At 37.2% G+C, this 20,800-nt stretch overlaps 4 protein-coding genes across 5 annotated transcripts; all 4 read left to right on the top strand.

Annotated features, from left to right (window-relative positions):
- The first annotated feature begins 1,822 nt into the window (after positions 1–1,822).
- Positions 1,823–4,305, top strand: LOC113352925 (microtubule-associated protein RP/EB family member 1C-like). The gene is made up of 6 exons (XM_026596674.1): positions 1,823–2,011; positions 2,133–2,288; positions 2,524–2,630; positions 3,170–3,407; positions 3,494–3,607; positions 3,717–4,305. Exons 1-6 carry the CDS (start codon positions 1,904–1,906, stop codon positions 3,999–4,001), a joined length of 1,008 nt encoding a protein of 335 aa, XP_026452459.1. The 5' UTR covers positions 1,823–1,903; the 3' UTR covers positions 4,002–4,305.
- A 422-nt stretch (positions 4,306–4,727) lies between these two features.
- LOC113346716 (probable carbohydrate esterase At4g34215) lies at positions 4,728–5,799 on the top strand. The gene is made up of 2 exons (XM_026590210.1): positions 4,728–5,366; positions 5,484–5,799. The coding sequence occupies exons 1-2, from the start codon at positions 4,800–4,802 to the stop codon at positions 5,691–5,693; spliced, it is 777 nt and encodes a 258-aa protein (XP_026445995.1). The 5' UTR covers positions 4,728–4,799; the 3' UTR covers positions 5,694–5,799.
- Positions 5,800–15,261: 9,462 nt separating this feature from the next.
- Positions 15,262–18,572, top strand: LOC113346715 (D-3-phosphoglycerate dehydrogenase 1, chloroplastic-like). Its single transcript, XM_026590209.1, has 5 exons — positions 15,262–15,799; positions 16,444–16,820; positions 16,918–17,028; positions 17,123–17,218; positions 17,669–18,572. Exons 1-5 carry the CDS (start codon positions 15,262–15,264, stop codon positions 18,338–18,340), a joined length of 1,794 nt encoding a protein of 597 aa, XP_026445994.1. The 3' UTR covers positions 18,341–18,572.
- A 232-nt stretch (positions 18,573–18,804) lies between these two features.
- LOC113346714 (stress enhanced protein 1, chloroplastic-like) lies at positions 18,805–20,591 on the top strand. Of its 2 annotated transcripts, none has more exons than XM_026590208.1 (4): positions 18,805–18,943; positions 19,017–19,127; positions 19,895–20,073; positions 20,251–20,591. In XM_026590208.1, exons 1-4 carry the CDS (start codon positions 18,907–18,909, stop codon positions 20,353–20,355), a joined length of 432 nt encoding a protein of 143 aa, XP_026445993.1. In that variant the 5' UTR covers positions 18,805–18,906; the 3' UTR covers positions 20,356–20,591. The 2 variants fall into 2 exon arrangements, with proteins under 2 accessions (XP_026445993.1, XP_026445992.1); XM_026590207.1 differs by having other exon boundaries at positions 19,895–20,088.
- Positions 20,592–20,800: the final 209 nt, after the last annotated feature.

Here is a 20,800-nt window from a genome sequence, read left to right as displayed (position 1 = left end):
ATCCAACTGCAACATCGACGACGCTGCCTCCCAGTTCATGCGAAAATTGGCAGCAAATACTTCGATGTTGTTTCGGAAAACATACCCACAAACTATTCACTAACTGAGCGGGACTTATTCTTATGGCACAGTAACATGCTTCCTCATGCCATGGACTTTCTCAAAGAAATTTCGATTAGCGGGCTTATACAAGCTTTTGGGTCGCGGCAATTTCGTATTGTACTCCAATATCGCCTTGGCATACCCTTCTTCAACGACGACAACCTATGCTCCAACTGCAATAAACCCATGGATGCCTTTAACGATCATGCCCTACACTGCGCCAAGGATGTGGGGATCAAATATCGACATGACCTTGCACGTGATGTCTTGGCAGATATATGCTACAAAGATGGGGTACCCGCCAGAAAAGAAGCCTCCTTAGGACTTCGATCTAACTCGGCCAAGGACCTAAATCCAGCTGACATCCTTGTGCTCAATTGGGAAGGTGGGAAGGATGTTTGCTTCGATGTCACAGGTGTCTCTCCCTTCACCAGTGCTAGCACCCGCAACTTCACGCCTGGACACGCAATTTCCATGGCAATCACTCGCAAACGCAACAAGTACCTTGTAAAATGCTCCACACATGGATATGGCTTTGGCGTGATCGCATTTTCTACTTTAGAGGAATTAGGTGAAGACACAATTGTTTTTCTGAAAAGGTTAAGGAACTGCCTTACTAGCTATGATGTGAATCATAAGATAGGTGGTGCCCTTTTCCATAGATTAGGCATTGTTATTCAAAAAGGGATTAGGGCCCAGCTTGTTGCTAGGCTTCCTGCCACCGAATTGTAATAGACCTCTTGTTCCATGAATTTGTTATTATTATTATTATTTTCAAAAAAATAAATAAAATAAGAATATTATTTTTTGGGCCTGCGCCTAATTTTCCCTAATAAAAACAACCTTGTTAACATTCTGATCAAAACAACAAGAAAAAGAAAAAAAACTTTGTTCACATGGCAAAAGAAAAACCCATCAACTTTTTCTTATTCCTTTGCTAAGATCTAGTCCTTTAGGGGCTAGGTCTGAGCAAAGATTTTTTGTTTTAAGTAATTAGATATCGTTGATTTCGATTTAGGAGTTATTTTTGTAGTTTTCAATAATTTTTCGCTATTAAAGCGATTTTTATCTTCGCTATTTGGGCGATTTTCTCTGCATTTTTATAGTGTTTTTTTCTAACGATTCATTCGTTTTTGGTTTTCTTGGTAAAAGTACATCGGCGATTCAGCACGGGCATTATCTTCATCAGAAAAATCGATTTAGGTTTCTGGGTTAGTCGCCGCACACGAAGAATTTTTGGGAAAATCACTCCTCTATCATAGGAGCATCTCTTTTCCAAGAAGAATATCTATCAAAATGGTTGAATTATGATTTCGAGTACCATTTCTTCTCCAATCTCAAAGTACAAGATTTGGGTGCTATCGTGGTAAATCACTCTTTCTCTTCGCGATTTATTTACGCTTTGTATCTTTCTTTGTATTTGTTTCATATTATGATGTACTTGCTTCACTTTAAAACCATCATTTAAACGTTTCTTGTGGACTGAAATATACTTATGCTCTGATGATAAAAAAAATAAATAAAAATAAAAATGACAAAAGCCTTTTGAAGGAGGCCACCATGCCCAACCTAATATGAGTCGCTATGGCGGTGACAACTGGCAGGCGTTGAAGATTCGCCTTAATCTCAAAGCAGGTGCTCTTAACAAATATCGCCACACTGTCATTTAAAATTTGAATCTGAAAAGAAAATAATAATACCGCTCCTCTCACTCTTTATAATAGAAAACCTAACGTTCATCTTCGCCCCTCATCCCCCTCTCTCTTCATAGAAAATCTCAGCAGAAAAGAGAAATCGAGAAATGGCGACCAACATTGGAATGATGGATCCTGCATACTTCGTCGGTAGAACAGAGATACTATCGTGGATTAACTCTACTCTCCATCTAAATATCGCCAAAGTTGAAGAGGTGAAACCCTAAGCTTTTCATTTTTTTTTTGTTTTTTTGGTTTTTTTTCGTTTCTTTAATTGATTTCTAGAAGTAATTAGGATTTAGATTCTGATTTCCGGTGTTATTTAATCACACAAAGGCTGCATCAGGAGCGATTCAATGTCAATTAATGGATGCTGTTCATCCTGGTATGGTACCAATGCATAGGGTTAATTTCGATGCTAAAAGTGAATATGATATGATTCAGAACTACAAAGTTCTTCAAGATGTCTTCAATAAACTTAAGCTTACCAAGGTTTGTATCCTTTTCACCCTAATTTTTTCGTTGCCCTAGTTTCTCTATCTTAATGGCATAACTTATTTATAGATCTGAGTTTTGTTTACAATTTTAATTCAATTTTCTAGAGAATGTTACCGATTAAAAAAATATATATATATATCTAGAGGATGTTAGTTGTTTAGGGTTTTTTCATAAAGATTGACAAGAGTTTAGGGTTTCTTCTTAAGGTTTTACTTTTGTGGTTTTGTAGCATATTGAGGTCAGTAAGCTTGTTAAAGGAAGGCCTCTTGATAATCTCGAGTTTATGCAGTGGATGAAGAAATACTGTGACTCCATTAATGGTGGTCAGATGAACAGGTAATCCCATTTCCCCCTTTTCCTTTTCTAAAATTCTCATTTGTTTTTTCGGACACTTATTTCTATTTGTTTCTTTTCCAACTAACTGGTCATGTTTCTTTATTGGTCCTGTGTTACTTAGAATAAGTTAATTTGTTTATCTGTATGCCTTGAAGTTTATCTTTTCATTTTGTACAATTAGTTGACCTGAATATCTAGGGGGTTCTCTAATTTGTGAAGCGCAGTTACTGACTAAAACCACAAGTAGATGGTCCTAAAATCTACCTTCATCAGAGATAGTCTGGTTCGACCAAACAAATTTCTGGTCCTCGAATTTTGTCTTACTCTGTAGTTATGCACACTGATAGGCCGCCGAAGTTCGTAAGCTTTTTCATATTTGTATATGTGAATGCATCATTGAGAAACTTTTCCTTGGTTGCTCTATTTGTAACAGTTATTCTCATACGATTCGTTATGATGACAACCTAATTGGTTAAACTACAAATTGTTAGTCATTTCACAGTTTCTCATGTACTTTTTTCTTTGAATTTGAACTCCAGTTACAATCCTTTGGAAAGAAGAGAGGCATGTAAGGGAGGAAAGGATCCCAAGCGAACTTCATCCAATCAAGCTCCAGTAAAGTCTTCTTCAACTGGTGGTTCGAGAACCCACCATCCGCAGAACAACCGCCGAACTGAGTCATCTTCTTCACACCCGCTAAATCCATCAGCTAAGCCCACAAGACCGGCTTCGAGCGGAGGACCTGCTCCCAGTGTAGAACCTGCTTATGAAAAACAGGTAACTGCAAGTAAAATGCTACTGCTTGCTGTTTTTTCCTAAGAGTTTTAACTAGGTAGCTTAACAGTTTTACTAAAAAAATGCAGATTACTGAGCTAAAGCTGTCAGTTGATACCCTTGAGAAAGAGAGAGATTTCTACTTCGCAAAGTTGAGGGATATCGAAATCTTGTGCCAAACTCCTGAGATAGAAAGCACAGCTGTATGTTCATCTTCATTTGTTTTTGGAATTTGTTATGTTTATGTACAAACAAATAATGATGGTTGGCTTTGTTAATTCATCTGTTTCTTTTATCCTTTGTTTTGTGTAGGTTGTTGGTGCGATACACAAAATACTGTATGCTACAGATGACAATGCATCACTGCTCGAAGAAGCCCAAGCTATGATAACACAGAAGTACCAGAATCAATCTGTGGTCGAAGAAGAAAAGGAAGAAGTTGAAGCAGACCAAGTACCCAAGTTGGAAAGCCAAAAGAGAAAGAGCATCTTGAATATTGAGGTTAATGTTGCTGCAGATTCAACATTGTCACCGAAGAGAAGAATCTCTGATGCTTCTGATGTCCATAGCAGTGGATCTCCACTGGTTAGTTGCTGATAAAAATTTCCCATGGTTTTAAAATTTTGTTATAACATGATCGTAAAATCAGTTCTACAGGACCTAAGAACTGCATAATAATAGAGTTGGTGTTTCTTTACTCCCTGTGTGGGAAACAAAGGCACTACTACTAAGTCACTGGGGGTATAGTTTTCTTTTGCATTGATGGGAAACTGATTGGGCTTCTTTGAACATCATCTTGTTGATCTAGAGAATGACCTATTCTACAGATGTGTTCAACTTTTATATGGATTTGTATTCAGTTTAGATGGTGTTGTTTAACATCTTCCATCACTATTTTTTTTCGAATGTCAATTATGTAATGCTCCTCGAGAAATATATTGTCTACACCAGTTTCTGCTTTTCTGGTCAATCTTTAGAGGAAGGAATGGCGACAGGCAAGCCTTTGAGCAAGCCAAGCCGAGTCCTTACTAATTTTTATTTTTTTTACTTTGGTTCTGCCAAGAGGCGTAACACTAGAAAGAGTGATTCAGTGGGAAAAACAGGGAGGGAAGCGGAAGTTGTCTGACAAAACAACAGCACTGGTTGCCTAATTCGCTAATTGTCAAGGATTAGGCATAGATTTGACTGATCGTAACACTGGGTTGTGGCCTCAATTTTGTCTCGTGGCCTCAATTTTGGCTTGTCACTAATCGCTATCCGAGAGGAAATAATAATTTAGCTGTAAATTTACGTCTTCTTTAATGAAAATGATATAAATTTCCTTCCAAAGCTCCCAAATATAAAAAGTAATAACTCCTATTGAACTACTAATTCATCTGTCGGCAAACATAGAGAATGGAGGAACAGTTCAATTCTCAGGAAAGTGAAGAGAATAGAATCGCGAAGATCGGCAAACAGATCTTCATCTTATCGGGTCAAAGCAACATGGCGGGACGAGGAGGAGTGAATTCCCACAAAAAATTTGACGGAATTCTCCCACCAGAATGTCAACCCGATCCTAAAATCTTGAGATTAGATGCCCACCTGAGATGGGTCGAAGCTCATGAACCTCTCCATGCCGATATCGACAACAAGAAAGCTTGTGGAATCGGACCGGGCATGCCATTTACCAAAGCGGTCCGATCCCAGGATCCTAGTATTGATGTGGTGGGTTTGGTTCCTTGTGCTGTTGGTGGAACCGCCATTAAAGAGTGGGAGAAAGGTGCTCATCTATATGAAAACATGGTGAAGAGAGCTAAAGCATCGACCAGATGTGGTGGAGAGATCAAAGCCATTCTTTGGTATCAAGGTGAGAGTGATACATCAACTCAACACGATGCTGATACATATAAGGCCAATATGGAGAGATTCATCCACAGCGTCCGTTCCGATCTTTGTTTTCCCACTCTTCCAATTATTCAGGTTAGTTTGTTTTCTGTTCTTATGTTTTTGCTGATCGAGTCATTGAGTAAATGGTACTCCTCTTAGTCCTCTAATACAATGAGTTGACTCACTGGGTAACTGTTTTGATGGTCGTAGGTTGCAATAATATCAGGGGATAAGGCATGGCTAGAGAAAGTGAGAGAATCGCAATTGGGAATTGACATGCCAAATGTCGTTTGTGTGGATGCTAAAGGGTTGGAATTGAAAGAAGATAATCTCCATCTCACGACCGAGGCCCAAGTGAAACTTGGAAACATGTTGGCTGATGCCTATCTCAAGAATTTTGTATCACCACCTCCTTGTTGAATTCTCAGATTTTCTATCCAAATTTGTTTTATGAGATTTTTTTTTAAACTTTGTGTCTCGAATAAGTAAAAGCATATTGTTTTTGTTCACGATGTATGTTTTGCTACATTTTGGTGATGATTGATCCTAGAGAGTGTCAAGAGGTATGCTGTTAAGGATCGAGCAAGAGAGAGGAGAGCATAAACGCGGAAGCATTGAACGTCTACATTGATAATAATTCTTGGTATATAATTCTTATGGCTTAACAGTCTATTTATATTGTTCACAAACTTGACGACCACTCAAGGCACTTTCCTGCCTAAGATCAAACTCTAAACATAGACACTTTCCTAATATAACTCAAACTCCTTAAAGTGTATATCTCCTAAATATAGACTCCTATATTATTTCCTAATACCCTCCCTCAAGATGGAGCATGTAGATCACGAATGCCCATCTTGGACAAAAGAAATTTAACTTCAGTTTTCTTCTTCTTTTTTTTTTTTCAACACTTTGGTGAAAAAAAAAATCTTCAGATCGTAGTTTAAGGACGTTTCGGTCCCCTTCGTAGTTTAAGGACATTTCGGTCCCCTTCGGAAGTTTAAGGACATTACGGTCCTCTTCGTAGTTTAGGGACATCTTTCAGTCCTCTTCGTAGTTTAAGGACGTTTCGGTCCCCTATTCGTAGTTTAAGGACATTTCGGTCCTCTTCGTAGTTTAAGGACATTACGGTCCCATCTTCGTAGTTTAAGGACGTTTCGGTCCTCTTCGGAAGTTTTAGGACATTACGGTCCCAATCATAGTTTTAGGACATTACGGTCCTCTTCGTAGTTTAAGGACATTACGGTCCCCTTCGGAAGTTTTAGGACATTACGGTCCCAATCATAGTTTTTGGACATTACGGTCCTCTTCGTAGTTTAAGGACATTACGGTCCCATCTTCTGAAGAATACTTCTTGTACTCTTGTTTTCTTGGTTTCTTCGATAGAATACTTTTTGTACTCTCTCGACAACTCATAGGATTTCAACCTATTATTGTTGTTCTTTTTCTCATCACCTCTTGGTGATTGTTTTTTTTTTTTCTCTTCACAACATTAATGTTGTTTCTTCTTCTCTTGTTCCAGTCACGCTTTTGTTGCGAAACCTTCACACTTTTTTTTTTTAAGATTCTCTCACAATCTTTCTCTTGTTATGCTTCTGCCACAAGCAATAACTAACACAAAGTCTGCCACACTTTGTAAGTTTTCCAAGTTTCTCTCACAAACTCTTCAATCACCATGTTTGAGCTTAATATGATACCATCCTCCCTTAAGTTCAAACATAACCACTCAACTTACCTTGTCATTCTAAGTTTCTAAATTCTAGTCAATTTAATCAAACCGTACCAATCCTTTTTACTGAAATACCTTTGATCCACCATCAAACTGTACCAATCCTTCTTGACTGCAATACAAGCTTTGATCCTCCATCCTCATTGATTTCGACTTCTTGACTTAACCCTTTGAACCAACCACTCACCTTAACTTCTTCAAACTCTTTAACAACTTTCTGCAACGCCTCTAACAGAAAACACTCACACTTTTTCACTGTTATAAAACTTTTGTTAACTGTGACACTTTCTTCTGTTACGTTTCTGTAACTAATTTTCAGTAATCCAATGATCCATTCATCTGTTCACTTCCAGCTTCAACAATCAACACAGCAGACTCGACTCAACCGGCTGCAACTCCTCATCACCATTAATCAGTAGAACAACATCATCAGTTTACCATCACGAGTAGCAACGGCTATCAACGGCAGTTGCTATCTATACTCATCTTCTCAACATTTATGTCTCCTTATCAGCGTCATCAGTTCTCACTGCCATGCTCAAGTTCCTCTCATTGATACTGCCAATATCTCATTCTTCATTACTGTGCTGATTTGACAGATAATATCATCATCGTCTAACAGCGACCAAAACCATACAGCTTCGAACCTGAAACTTGTAATCATCTGGATGCGTGTTCTTCTCACTATACCCTGTAGTACCCTCGAAACCTAGGGAAGCAATATCAGCATCCATCTCTCTTTCATCTGATATTTCATCCATCATCCAGATTTGTTGCTTTTCCATGTTGTAACCGACAGCGAAATCCCAACTCTGCAATTTGTCCTTCTCAGCTGCAATATCTCGTCCGCCATGTTTTCTTGGCATAAAGCTAGTCATCTCTGTTCTTACGTTAATAGCAGCAGCAAGCCATCAACCAAAACAGTTATATTCACCATCAGAACAGTAAACATCATCACTGGAAATCAATCTAGGGCAGCAACATCTTTTCCTTCTTTATAAAATTCTCCATCTTGCTCCAAGTTCTTCTTTTCGTCAACAGCACACGAACAAAACACATGAACATGACTTGACAGGTAACAAGTCATGGAGCAGCGACATACCCTAAACAACTCCAACTTGTTTATCACAGCTTCTCGAACCCTGATGAAGACAAAGACCGACAAGCCTTTAAACACTTCTCTCTTCTTCTTTAACTCGTCAGAACTTTGTGCATCTTCTCTTTTAACAAAAACAATTCTCTAACCAAACGCAGCTTCTTCCTTTGTTTTTAAAACTTCAAAACACGGCTTCAAACTTTTTTTATTTTTTTAGACTCAAAACCTAAACCCTAAACGTATGAAAAACTTCCCTAACTCTTTCTCCTTCTCCTCTCTCTTCCTCTCACCTCGCTCTGATACCATGTTAAGGATTGAGCAAGAGAGAGGAGAGCATAAACGCGGAAGCATTGAACGTCTACATTGATAATAATTCTTGGTATATAATTCTTATGGCTTAACAGCCTATTTATATTGTTCACAAACTTGACGATCACTCAAAGCACTTTCCTACCTAAGATCAAACTCTAAACATAGACACTTTCCTAATATAACTCAAACTCCTTAAAATGTATATCTCCTAAATATAGACTCCTATATTATTTCCTAATATATGCACACTTCTAGATTTAGCTTAATGGTCCCTAATACATGTGCCCGATACTAACTCGTTCAATCCACTTGCTAAATCTTAATGCTTTTTTGGATACTAAATTAATTGTCATCTAGGTTTAATGGGACGAACCAGAAATTCAACCTTGATCTGGGTTTTCATTTCTCAAGAATCTCAACGAATAATGGACAAAAACGTTTATGTTAGCCGAGATTTGCGGTTACTGAATGTATTACTTTTAGGAAGCTATTAATGCAAAGTCGCCACTTGCTCATATCACTGTTCGGTGCTGGTGTTTGGCCTTTGAAAACACTTGGGGTCCCGGGGTCTTCTTCCGTCCTCCTCTAAATTATAGTTTTGGCTGACTCATAACGTACACCCCTCCACGTGCGTACCTACGTCAATGACTCAGTGTGTCATATTAACCTGTCCTTTCGTTTAACATGGAAGATAGTTTTGGGGCAAACACCTGCGAAACAGACATATTAGCTAGCGAAAATGTTTATAATCGTGACTGTTTGACAGAATACCCAATTTCACTCACTGTTAGTAGTAAAATGAAAGGGTCCAGATACGAGAGTCACCTACCGCACACAAACTTTGCACCCAACAACTCCACAATCATATTGCATCCCACGCCATGAGACTTTGTATAAATCTTTACGATTTCATTAGTTTGAGTAGTCTCTTTTTCTATGAGACTTAAACCTAATTTAAATGTAATTTTCTTCTTCTTTTTTTAAGCATATTTAAATGTAATCTTGTACTATTTTCTTTTATTTTCACTTGGTAAGTTCTTTTATTTTCACTTGTTAAGTAATGAGGCGCGTCTCTGTTAAAGCTACCATTGATATTTCTAGAAGTGTCTGTTGTTTATGACAAACATCTCAAAGAGATGCAAATCCTTTATAAATAATGATATTTGTTTCTCTGGAATGCACATCAAAACTTATTGTTTTTTTTTTCTATCTTCTAATAGCATCATCAGAAACCTTAAAGCAGTGTGTCGTTGATCAGGTCAAGGAAGTACATCCCTTGAATTCGATTACGGTGTTAGGGCTTCATTGAATCCTGAAGATATAATTGTTTGGACTGTTGTACTCGCCAATTATTTGGAAAAGTTCGAATTATTGTTTAAAAGAATCGAAAGACCCTTGAAGTCAGGCACACCATATTAGAGAATATGATGATACACAGATAATGTGAACCAGGACAAATTTATTGGAGAATGTGATGATACACAGATAATGTGAACCATGAGCAAAAATAAAAAGAAAACACACAACAAAACGAGCTAAAAATCCAAAAAAAAAAAACTCGAAGATTTAGCAGCAAAACATTACAAAATAGCTGCTTTCTAGTTCCTAATCATCAAATTTAGAGGAATACCATCAAAAAAATTGAAATTTGAAGACCAATTACAGATCAGAGTCTTAACATAATCAATATGGTATGTCGATGTTTCTATACTTTCATTGAAAAAGTCTTATGTTTCTCTATATCCAAAGAGTCCAACCATATATAACAAAGGAATAAGCAACAATTTTTTCTCTTCATGAAATTCTCTCTTTTCTTTCTCCAACCCCATAGGTTACTTTTGACAAAATCATGAAAGTTATAGCCAAAACAATTCAAAAAGAAGTTCCACATATGTCTTGTTGTTTAACTGTGAAGAAACGAATGATGGTTGGATTCAATAACCCTCTTGCACATTATCCGTTAACCAATATAGTATTCCTAAGAGAGTGTAAAATTAGAGCCGCTTGGTAACATAGAGTCCAAGAAAATAAAATAACATTAATCGGCTCTTTGTGGTTTCATAAACTTTTATGGGGAAAAGAAATAGAACACCCCTCTTCAAGCTATAAGTAACACTTGCAAAAGAAAAGGAGTTACATGTCTGGCAAATGCACTTAATGCCAAACTTATTAGACTGAAGCCATTGCACCACTTTTATTAACACTTTTCATTTATGTATTCTTAATAGGCCTTGCAAAATTAAAGTCCCAACCTATTTCATTTCTGGTATACATCACCAGCTCACAAATAGTTGCATCCTTCGTTCTTGCAATTTTGAAAAGATTTCGAAAAGTAACCTCCAAAGTTTTCGTATTATGCTACATATCTTTTCAAAATAAACACCTGCTTCCACTAATAACTTGTAAAATAGAGTTATGCACTACCAAATCTTCAGATTTTAGGATACCAGTCCATAAACTCTTGCCAACAGACTTACTAGTAGAGTTAGGGGGAAAAGCTATTTCATTACCATTAAATTTTTGTTGGAAGACGGATCTCTGTAACACTTTTTGCTCCTTACTATATCTCCAAATTCACTTCGCATAAAGAACTTTAATAACCAGTCTCAATTTTCCGAGCCCAACATATTTCTTTATGCAAACATTCCTTGCTTCATCGGACCCAACTTTTCTTCATAGAATTATTGGAAAAACCCCATATGAAATTTCACATTATTCTCTCCATTTTTTTCTCCAAAGAAACATCAAGTGATATATACATTTTTGTGTTTGCTTATTTCTTAATTATCTATATTATCGATATTCAATTCTGTGCTCATCGTGTTTTTTATGTATTTGTAGGTGTTTTGGGGAAATAGACATATGTGGAAAAATTAGCTTGAAAAGTGTTAAAGGCACCCGAAAATTTGATAAATGCACAGAGGCCATGTGCTAAAGGGACCCCAGGAATGGATAAGGGGACTCAACTTTCTTTTATAACTTCAAAAACAGAAAATTGCGGGAAAAGGTGTTTTCAACTGGCAGAATTAGGGTTCAATATTTGAAAGCATTTTAACGAGATTCAATCACAAATTTTTGTTGGGTTGGACTTGTAGGAGTTAAACAAGGATGGTATAAGAGTTTGATTTGATTAACTTGGGTTGGATCATCGGAGTTGGAGTAAAACATGGAATTGATTTGAGCTAAAGATGGATGGAGGGCATTGCTAAAGGGACCCCAGTAATGGATAGGGGGACTCAACTTCCTTTTCTAACTTCAAAAACAGAAAATGACGGGAAAAGGTGTTTTCAACTGGCAGAATTAGGGTTCAATATTTGAAAGAGTTTTAATGAGATTCAACCGCAGATTTTTATTAGGTTGGACTTGTGATAGCTAAATAGCGATGATATATGAGTTTGATAATTAACTTGGGATGGATCATCGGAGTTGGAGTGAAACAAAGAATTGATATATTCTCGAGTTTTCTGGGTTTAAAATAAGGAATATACGTGAAGAATAAAGGAGAGTATCTTAGCTGGATTGTATTTTATTGAATGAACAAATCAAAAGACACGAAAAGTAGAGAAATAATTAAAAGGAAAGTCTCGAGACTTTCTATAAAATAAACATGGGATAAACAATGATATTTTCGAGAGATTTTGAAGACCCGTGGTGTATATAAATAGATCTCGGGAGTCACACAAGTCGAATGGAGAGAGATTGTGGAGCCAACAAATACGTAGAATCAAAGAAATAAAGAAATTGCAGAAAACATTCTGCTGCTACTGATGCAGTAATGAACACGAAGAACATTTAACGTCCAAGGACTTTCGGAGAGAACTGTCGTTCAACTGTACTTGTAACAGTCATTTTGGAACGTTTATTTTGAATTTGCAACACATCCTTTGTAACAGTCGATCTGTAATGGCGACACAACGTTGCTCTTTTTACATTTGTAAATACTTTTTGAGCCATGATAAATATTTTGAGAGTGTTTTCGACATGATGAGATAAACAACGACATTGGGATGATAGAGGAAGCCGTATTTCATGTTTATGGTAAATATAATTAATTCTTTTATGACTTTTTGCATTGATTGTTAATCAATTTATGTTTCTTATTGAATGGTTGTGATTTCAATTGATGGCTCATGCTCAGTTTAATACTTTTGATGTTCCATGTTTTCGGTTCACATCATTACTTTGAAAATCTACTTTTGGCAAAGAATGAGAATCAATATCTTTATTATACGAGCTAAAATTGTTCAAAATTGATATATGAATTACATGAATACGATATATGGTGGAATCCTGAGTCCCAGTCTCTCGGAATATTGTTATCATCTTCTATTTAATTACCAATTCAATTTAAAATTAGGTCTAAAATTGAACCTTCATAAGCATGGTTTTTAAAAGCATACGCTTCGCTTCAAATTTCAGCATTTCGCTTCGAAGCGGTCACGTGAAGCGCATCTTTCATGAAGCTTACGCTTCACGCTTCAGAGCGTACGTTTCATTTCAAATTTAAGCATTTCGCTCCGAAGTGGTCATGTGAAGCGCGCTTTTTAACTTAGTCAACTCCTTTCCCGCCTAATTTTTAAAGCTAAATAAAAATATGAATGTTTTAAGGGGGAATCAAACACCCCACCTCCCACTCGTCTGGAGAAGGTTGAACTGGTGTGCACACATGTTGTTTTTGATAATAATTAGACTTATATAAAATGTACATGGATATTATCTTCCTAATAAATTTATAATTACTGGTTACGACTAATTTATTTATAAGCAAACATCCGCTTCAAACATCAACCATGAAGCGACGTTTCACGCTTCGACGTACGCATCGCTTCCTAAAAATAAAAAAATGCTTCACGCTTTCAATATCTTGTTCATAAGTCTTAGTTGAACGAACTTTTATTATCACTTTTCTACAACTATTAAAATCACATCAATAAGTTGAAAAAGAGAAAAATAGTAAGTAGATAAGCTAGTAAGAAGATGCTTTATTAACATCAACCTCCCATTTGAAAGATATTTTCTCCACCAAGTGTTAAGTTTATGCTGAACTTTTTGAAGGATAGTATGCCAAACTCCCACAACCGTTAATTTGCTACCTAATGGGATCCCTAAGTAGTTTATAGGAAAATCCACCTCCATGCAGCCAAAGAGATCAGCACAAGCCACTACATTTTTATAGAATCTCATTGCTACAGCTGCACTCTTCTTGAATATAACTTTGATCCTGATAACAAGTTCAAACGCGGGAATAATTTTTTTAATAAGCAATCTGATCACGACTATCATTAATCTGGAAATTGTATATGATTAATAGTAGAACAACCTTTTTGATTAGTAAGAAAAAACTTCCACCACCATGATGAACAAAAGAGGAGAAATTGTGTCCCATGCGTAATTACAACTTTTAAATTAAGCAACATGCATCTGATCCAGTTCCTCCAAACATTTCTGAAACCAAATCTATCCATTACATAATCCAAATAATTCCAATTGATATTGTCAAAGTATTTTGTTCAAGTCAACCTTCACCACCAAGCCAGAAACATTTGATTTTTCTCTCGAATCTATTAATTCAGACACTCTGAGTATTCCGTGGTAATCTTCCTTTCATCTACAAACGCACCCTGAAACTCAAAAATAACAGAAGGCAAAACCATTTTCAATTTTTCAACAAGTAAATTTGACACCGCCAATAAGGCTAATGTGTCTAAAGTTGTTCATGACAAAAACTACATGACGCTTTTGTATTAAAATAATGTTGGTGCAGTTCAACCTCCGATTTGAATTACTATACAATTCAAATTCTTTTGTGACAACCAATAACTCTGGTTTGATAATTTCTCATATGCTCTTGAAAAACTAATCCACCAGGAGCGGAAGATATATTATTTCCAAAGCCCAAATTACCTTCTTTCACTTCTTCCTCAAAAGACCTTTCTAACGTATACTTTGCTGAGTATTAAGAATATGCATTCCATTAGGGAAACACCATTCTCTGCGAGTTTGTTCATATGGTTTAACCCACTTTTCCAACAAAACATAAGTTCTTTTGAAGAAAAAAGAATTTCTCATCCAAATAATCTTTGGAGCATCTTCACGTTAGACAACATTTTTGAGAAAAAACCTAGAGAAATCCAACCTGACTAAATCACAGTAGTTTTCATGAATTTTTAAGTAACCAATAAACATAACACTACCTCCACGCTCTAAAATCACATATGGAGCTATAATATGCTTGATGCGATTCTACACACGAGCAAGAAAATACTTTGATAATCCTTTCCTGGACGAAGACAGTCCAGTGCAGGAGTGTGCACCCCTGCCCAATTGACTCGGAAGTCTAATTTGGGTATGCAAAACTTCGTTTGCACTCTCTAAAACATTTTTTCTTTTTGCACCCGCCCCAAACAAACTTTTGCACCCTCGGCCTAGAAATTTTCGGCTTCCCCTGATCCTCGCGCCACTACAATTACATTGCTTAATTTAGTTGCATTTTCGATGAAAACATGAACATACACGTGAAAATATGGGACAGAATATCTCACCTGCCAAATGTAACCTCTCCACCAAATCCGGTTTCGTACTTACGTTAATACTCGTTTTGGTGTGATTTTAATTCTGGGAAAACCTAAAATGAATTCTGCTGAATGGATCTGACTCATGTATGGCCCAGGTTCATTTAATCACCGTACCATTTTACTACTGAATCGTAAAACAGATTCTGACTCCTCCAATCCCGACTCATTATAAAAACCAAATATACTCAAAAGGGATTCTAGATCTCATTGCCTTCTATCATCTTCCCCACTCTGTCTCTCTCTCTAAAAAAGTTTCAGAGAGAAAGAAACTCCACCATGGCGGCTACTTCAATATCAAGTCTATTATCAACACCAAATCTAAAGAAAAACCCATCACTCTCATGGAAGGTATCTACCCCATCAGCTTTTACATCTTTTCTTCCACAACAAAGAACAAGAAAGTTAGAAAAAATGTTTGTTGTAATGGCTATGGATGCAAAACCTACAGTTCTTGTTGCAGAAAAGTTGGGTGCAGCAGGCCTTGAACTATTGAAAGATTTTGCTAATGTTGATTGTTCATATAACTTGACTCAAGAAGAACTTTGTACTAAGATATCTCTTTGTGATGCCCTAATTGTTCGTAGTGGTACTAAAGTCAGTCGTGAAGTTTTTGAGTCATCTGGTGGTAGATTAAAGGTTGTTGGAAGAGCTGGTGTAGGTATTGATAATGTTGATTTATCTGCTGCTACTGAACATGGTTGTTTAGTTGTTAACGCACCTACTGCTAATACTGTTGCGGCTGCTGAACATGGGATTGCTCTTCTTACATCCATGGCTAGGAATGTTGCCCAAGCTGATGCTTCTGTTAAAGCAGGTATACTTTTGAAATTTTGTAGGCATTTTTTCAAACAGATTGTGTACCTACCTTTTATTCTACGAATCTTGTCTTTTAAAACCCTTCTTTTAAGAAGCTTGGCCCTATGTGTTTTTCTAAAAAAGTCATTTGATTTGATCTTTTAAATAAAAAAGATGAATTAGTGAACATTGAATCGAATAGTAAAGGCTGGTTTCCAGAGCTGTCTGTGTTTGATTTTCCGTGGATTTAAAGTTATGTACTGTCTTTATCTAAATTAAAAATGTGGGCTCGGCTTAGGGTGCTTGAAACCCTAATTTTCCCCTGTGGTTTAATCTCCTTGTGTAGTTGGAATTGAATGCAATTAGTTATGGCATCATGCAGTCCATGTTGGCCTAGGCGATATGCTAGGCAATTGGCATATTCCACTTCGCTCAAAGCATTGATCTAGACCAGTTGCGTTACTCATGTGACATGACTAATTTTTTCCAGACATTTGCATTATCTACTCAATTTGTAGCGCATTGCTTAATAATAACCATTCAGCTAATATGGTGTATAGATTCACCTTATTAAAATCTGTTGTCTTCTGGAACACCATCAAGTTTGTGAAATATTAAATATCATAGATATGTGTACTTATTTCATGTGATTGTGGGAACCAGGAAAGTGGCTAAGGAACAAATATGTTGGGGTGTCACTTGTTGGCAAAACACTTGCTGTGATGGGATTTGGGAAGGTTGGTTCAGAAGTTGCGCGTCGTGCCAAGGGTCTTGGTATGCATGTGATTGCTCACGATCCATATGCCCCTGCTGACCGTGCTCGTGCAGTAGGTGTAGACTTGGTTTCTTTTGATGAAGCCCTAGCAACTGCAGATTTCATCTCCCTGCATATGCCTCTCACCCCTGCCACATCTAAGGTCCTGAATGACGAAACTTTTGCAAAAATGAAGAAAGGAGTTCGAATCATAAATGTTGCCCGTGGTGGTGTTATTGATGAAGAAGCTCTTGTCAGGGCACTCAATGCTGGAATTGTTGCACAGGTTATTCTCAACCATTCTCCTGGCGCGTAATTCCCACATTACACTGTAAAGGAACAATAACTAATATCTTTATTTTATTTTATTTTTGCTGAGTCAGGCAGCACTTGATGTCTTCACCGTCGAGCCACCTTCAAAAGACAGCCCACTGATACAACATGAAAATGTAACCGCAACTCCACATCTTGGAGCCAGCACCATGGAAGCCCAAGTACGTAAACAAAAAGAAGTGACATTGTCAATGCTCATTTTTACACTCATCTGTTTTTAGTGCTTTGTTTAAACTGCTTAAACCTATTCTGCAGGAAGGTGTGGCCATTGAAATTGCTGAAGCTGTAGTTGGAGCTTTGAAAGGAGAACTTGCCGCCACTGCAGTCAATGCTCCCATGGTTCCTGCTGAGGTAACTTTGCTAACTGCTGATGGGGCCTTTCTCCGGACCCTTGATTTTATTGCAGTTATTCGCTTGAAGTGTATATTGACCTTGATAAAATCGTCAGCAGTAACTTTCCTATAGTTTCAATTCTGCTTCCACTCCTGGTATAGTTAATTTCTGCTTTGCAAGTACCTAAGATCCAAATCAAGGGGACTTGCCAAGTTGTTTAACAACCTTATCAGATACCATTCTGTATAATCTTGAAACATAATCATTGGTTGGTTGAACTCATGTTGTGAAGAATTATGATAAGTGTGATAGAACACCTCTTTGGATCACTTGATATGATATTCATTCTCTACGCTGGGGTCTTCAACTTGGATCCAGTAGTTCTATTATCATATTTATGTATATTTACTTATTTACCATTTTTTCAGAAGAAAACTGTTTGTCTCACAATTGTGCCATGAATAACAGGTTCTTTCAGAGCTTGCACCATATGTTGTGCTGGCAGAGAAGCTTGGCCGACTCGCTGTGCAGTTGGTTGCAGGTGGAAGTGGTGTTAAATCAGTGAAGGTGACTTATGCCTCTGCCAGAGCTCCTGATGATCTAGACACTAGACTACTTCGTGCCATGATCATCAAGGGAGTGATTGAGCCTATCTCCAGTGTATTTGTGAATTTAGTGAATGCTGATTTCACCGCCAAACAGAGAGGCTTGAGAATTACAGAAGAGCGAATCCTGCTTGATGGTTCACCTGAAAACCCACTTGAGTACATCCAGGTTCAGATCGCCAACGTGGAGTCGAAATTTGCGAGTGCCATGTCAGATAGTGGAGAAATTAAAGTTGAAGGAATGGTGAAAGATGGGATACCACATTTCACCAAGGTGGGATCATTCGAAGTCGATGTGAGTATGGAAGGAAGTCTTATACTTTGCAGGCAAGTTGATCAACCAGGTATGATTGGAACTGTTGGGAGCATCCTTGGGGATTCAAACGTCAACGTCAGTTTCATGAGTGTTGGTAGGGTTGCACCCCGAAAACATGCCGTAATGGCTATTGGTGTTGATGATCAACCTAGCAAGGAAACCCTAAAGAAAATCGGCGACATCCCAGCTATTGAAGAATTTGTTTATCTCAAGTTATAGATGGTTTGAATAGGTTCGGATTTTTGCAGTGTTGTCATTTGGTTGTTGATTAATTGCTCAATTTTGGAGTTGTTTTCAAAAATGTTCAAGATAAAGTGGTGTTGTGGAGTAGTAGTAGTAGTGTTTTGAAGTAGATAAAAGTACTAGCTTTCAAGTAAAGAGAGTTGGGATCAAGTTTTTATAGCACTGCCATCGAATAAAGATTAATATGATCCCTACAATTATGTTTCAACACTTGTGCACTTGTTTTTCGTTATTCAAACCTTGCTTGCCACCTAAATTACGCCACATTACATTTGCATAATCACGTTATCATGTGTAATTAAGATTATGGCGATCTCCATACCTGGTACGTTATCGGTATCGGGTGTCGCTTTGTAGCTTCATAGATGTATCGGTATCGGGTGTCAAGGGAGTGTAAGACTTGATGAAACAGGATGGTGCAAATGCTGTAACGCTTTTTCTGAGAAGGAGATGACGACACGTTTGCACTAACCAATTAGTCGTTTGGTATTAGATAGGAATTCAGAGGTGTGTTCGCATTTGCTGAAATCTCTTTCTGCACCATGGCACAAGCTCAGGTCGTCTCACCCTCTCTCTACTGTAATTCTCTATCCCTCAGCTCTCTCCGGTTTTGTAATTTGAGAATAGCTAGTCCTTATTTCTTGTTTTGCAGATGTTAATGCTTTGAAATCGACAACCCAAACACGAGCTGCTGTTACACGAATTCCATTCTCCAGTTTAGCAAGCGGTGCGGGTTCTTTCACCCAAGGATGCTCTCCTCTTTGTAAGTATTCTTGATAATATTCTTCTAATTTCTCCATTTTTCTGCTCCCACCATTACAGTGTTTTTTCAAGCTCACTCAGCCTTTACCCAATTTATTTTTTCCTACCACCAAAGTTGTCAATCTGGTAAAATGGATTGTTACTTACTAAATTGTTTCTAAGCTGATTAATAATGAAGTTATGTAGTTAAAAGCAATGTTGGTAATGGATATAATTTTCCCCTTTTTATATCAATTTGCTTGCTTAGGTCAGTGGATTGAGTTTAGACTGAAATTTTAATTACTAAACTTCGTCTGTGCTTGATTTTTGAAAATTTGAACGGTGTAATCACATAAATGATAATGTCTATGTTTGTTAAGAGCATTGTGGATGCTATACTTGATTGTTTTATGCACTGAGTCATTGACCCTTCAAACTACAACGCATCAGAAACCATTAACCAATTCTTACACAATTAAAGAGTCAACATCACCTCCAGTCTATCTGGGCATGATAAGAGTATGACGTGTTTCTAGCTATATCATAGTGAATAAGAAGATTCCACCCGGGGACTATGAAGTATGAACATAGGAATGTAATGGGTGTGTTTCTTTTCACATGCGAAGTGATACTTCCAGATAACATAGGAGATAATTAATAAATTTGTTGTTCCGTAAATTAGTCAAGTTCACTGTTTCTGTTTGCCAACTGTTCTTGCTCATATTCACGTTTCAGATACTAGTTTGACTCGTTAATTAACAGGCGGATTGTATAATTTTTTTATTCCAGTGGTATGGAAGGTTTCATGTCAAAGGAAGTCTGAATTAAGATCAAAATCACTTTCTATCAGAAGTGAACAAAGTGCAAAAGATGACAATGGTTTGGCTGTATGGCTGGGACGGTTTGCCATGATTGGATTTGCAGTTGCTCTCACAGTTGAGATATCAACAGGCAAGGGACTTTTAGAGGTACTAAGGAACTTTGTAAGTTGTTTTTATAAGTTATTGATATGCAGAGTCTAATACTCTGTTATATGTATATTCAAATCCTTGAGTTTATTCTTAAGAGGGATATATTTTGTGATTGGTTTTTATTTTGGAGGAATGCTGTTTGACATATAAGAACCATTTAAACCGATTGTGCAGAATTTTGGACTTCTAACACCATTGCCGACAGTAGCATTGGGGGTTACCGCTTTGGTGGGAGTTCTAACAGCAATATTTATTTTCCAATCTGCCTCTAGCGATTGATTGACGGTGAGGTTCTTATGTATGATACAGAGTACTTGTTAAGAGTAAATACTTGTAAGTTATTTCCATGTATTTTTGTTCATGTATTCACTTTGGGAGTGAAAAAAGAACCTTCATTATAAGAACTTATCTCAGGAAAAGGTGCATCTGTCTCTCACTCTGTGTTGTAATGAAAGACAATCTTGTTGTCAGCATTCCAACTTTGTTAATTTATGCCTTATCACGTCTTCGTATTACAGTGTTATGTTGCCTATGAAGTATGGATGTAACTTTTTGACAGAATTACTCCATTTTATGTGTGCTATTTCCAACCAAAAGACAGTCATAAAACCACTCTTCCGTGGCAATTTACATAGCATGCATGAGTATGATATGAATTTGCAGTGTATTTTAAAGCAAACACTAGAAAAATGAAACTCTAGCTCAACCAGGAAAACCAGTGTAT

Source organism: Papaver somniferum, chromosome 2 (assembly GCF_003573695.1).
Source record: "Papaver somniferum cultivar HN1 chromosome 2, ASM357369v1, whole genome shotgun sequence".
Lineage (NCBI taxonomy): Eukaryota > Viridiplantae > Streptophyta > Magnoliopsida > Ranunculales > Papaveraceae > Papaver > Papaver somniferum.
The sequence above is the reverse complement of the archived record's forward strand: the minus strand, read 5'-3'. Positions and strand labels throughout refer to the sequence as shown.

Excerpts from the sequence above, each read along its gene's own strand:
- LOC113352925 (XM_026596674.1), top strand. The coding sequence starts at position 1,904 with ATGGCGACCAACATTGGAATGATGGATCCTGCATACTTCGTCGGTAGA. Across the intron at positions 3,408-3,493 it reads AACCTGCTTATGAAAAACAG|ATTACTGAGCTAAAGCTGTC; the intron begins GTAACTGCAAGT and ends AAAAAAATGCAG. Across the intron at positions 3,608-3,716 it reads CTGAGATAGAAAGCACAGCT|GTTGTTGGTGCGATACACAA; the intron begins GTATGTTCATCT and ends TGTTTTGTGTAG.
- LOC113346716 (XM_026590210.1), top strand. The coding sequence starts at position 4,800 with ATGGAGGAACAGTTCAATTCTCAGGAAAGTGAAGAGAATAGAATCGCG. Across the intron at positions 5,367-5,483 it reads CCACTCTTCCAATTATTCAG|GTTGCAATAATATCAGGGGA; the intron begins GTTAGTTTGTTT and ends TGATGGTCGTAG.
- LOC113346715 (XM_026590209.1), top strand. The coding sequence starts at position 15,262 with ATGGCGGCTACTTCAATATCAAGTCTATTATCAACACCAAATCTAAAG. Across the intron at positions 16,821-16,917 it reads ATGCTGGAATTGTTGCACAG|GCAGCACTTGATGTCTTCAC; the intron begins GTTATTCTCAAC and ends TTGCTGAGTCAG. Across the intron at positions 17,219-17,668 it reads CTCCCATGGTTCCTGCTGAG|GTTCTTTCAGAGCTTGCACC; the intron begins GTAACTTTGCTA and ends CATGAATAACAG.
- LOC113346714 (XM_026590207.1), top strand. The coding sequence starts at position 18,907 with ATGGCACAAGCTCAGGTCGTCTCACCCTCTCTCTACT. Across the intron at positions 19,128-19,894 it reads CCAAGGATGCTCTCCTCTTT|TGGTATGGAAGGTTTCATGT; the intron begins GTAAGTATTCTT and ends TTTTTATTCCAG. Across the intron at positions 20,089-20,250 it reads TAGAGGTACTAAGGAACTTT|AATTTTGGACTTCTAACACC; the intron begins GTAAGTTGTTTT and ends CCGATTGTGCAG.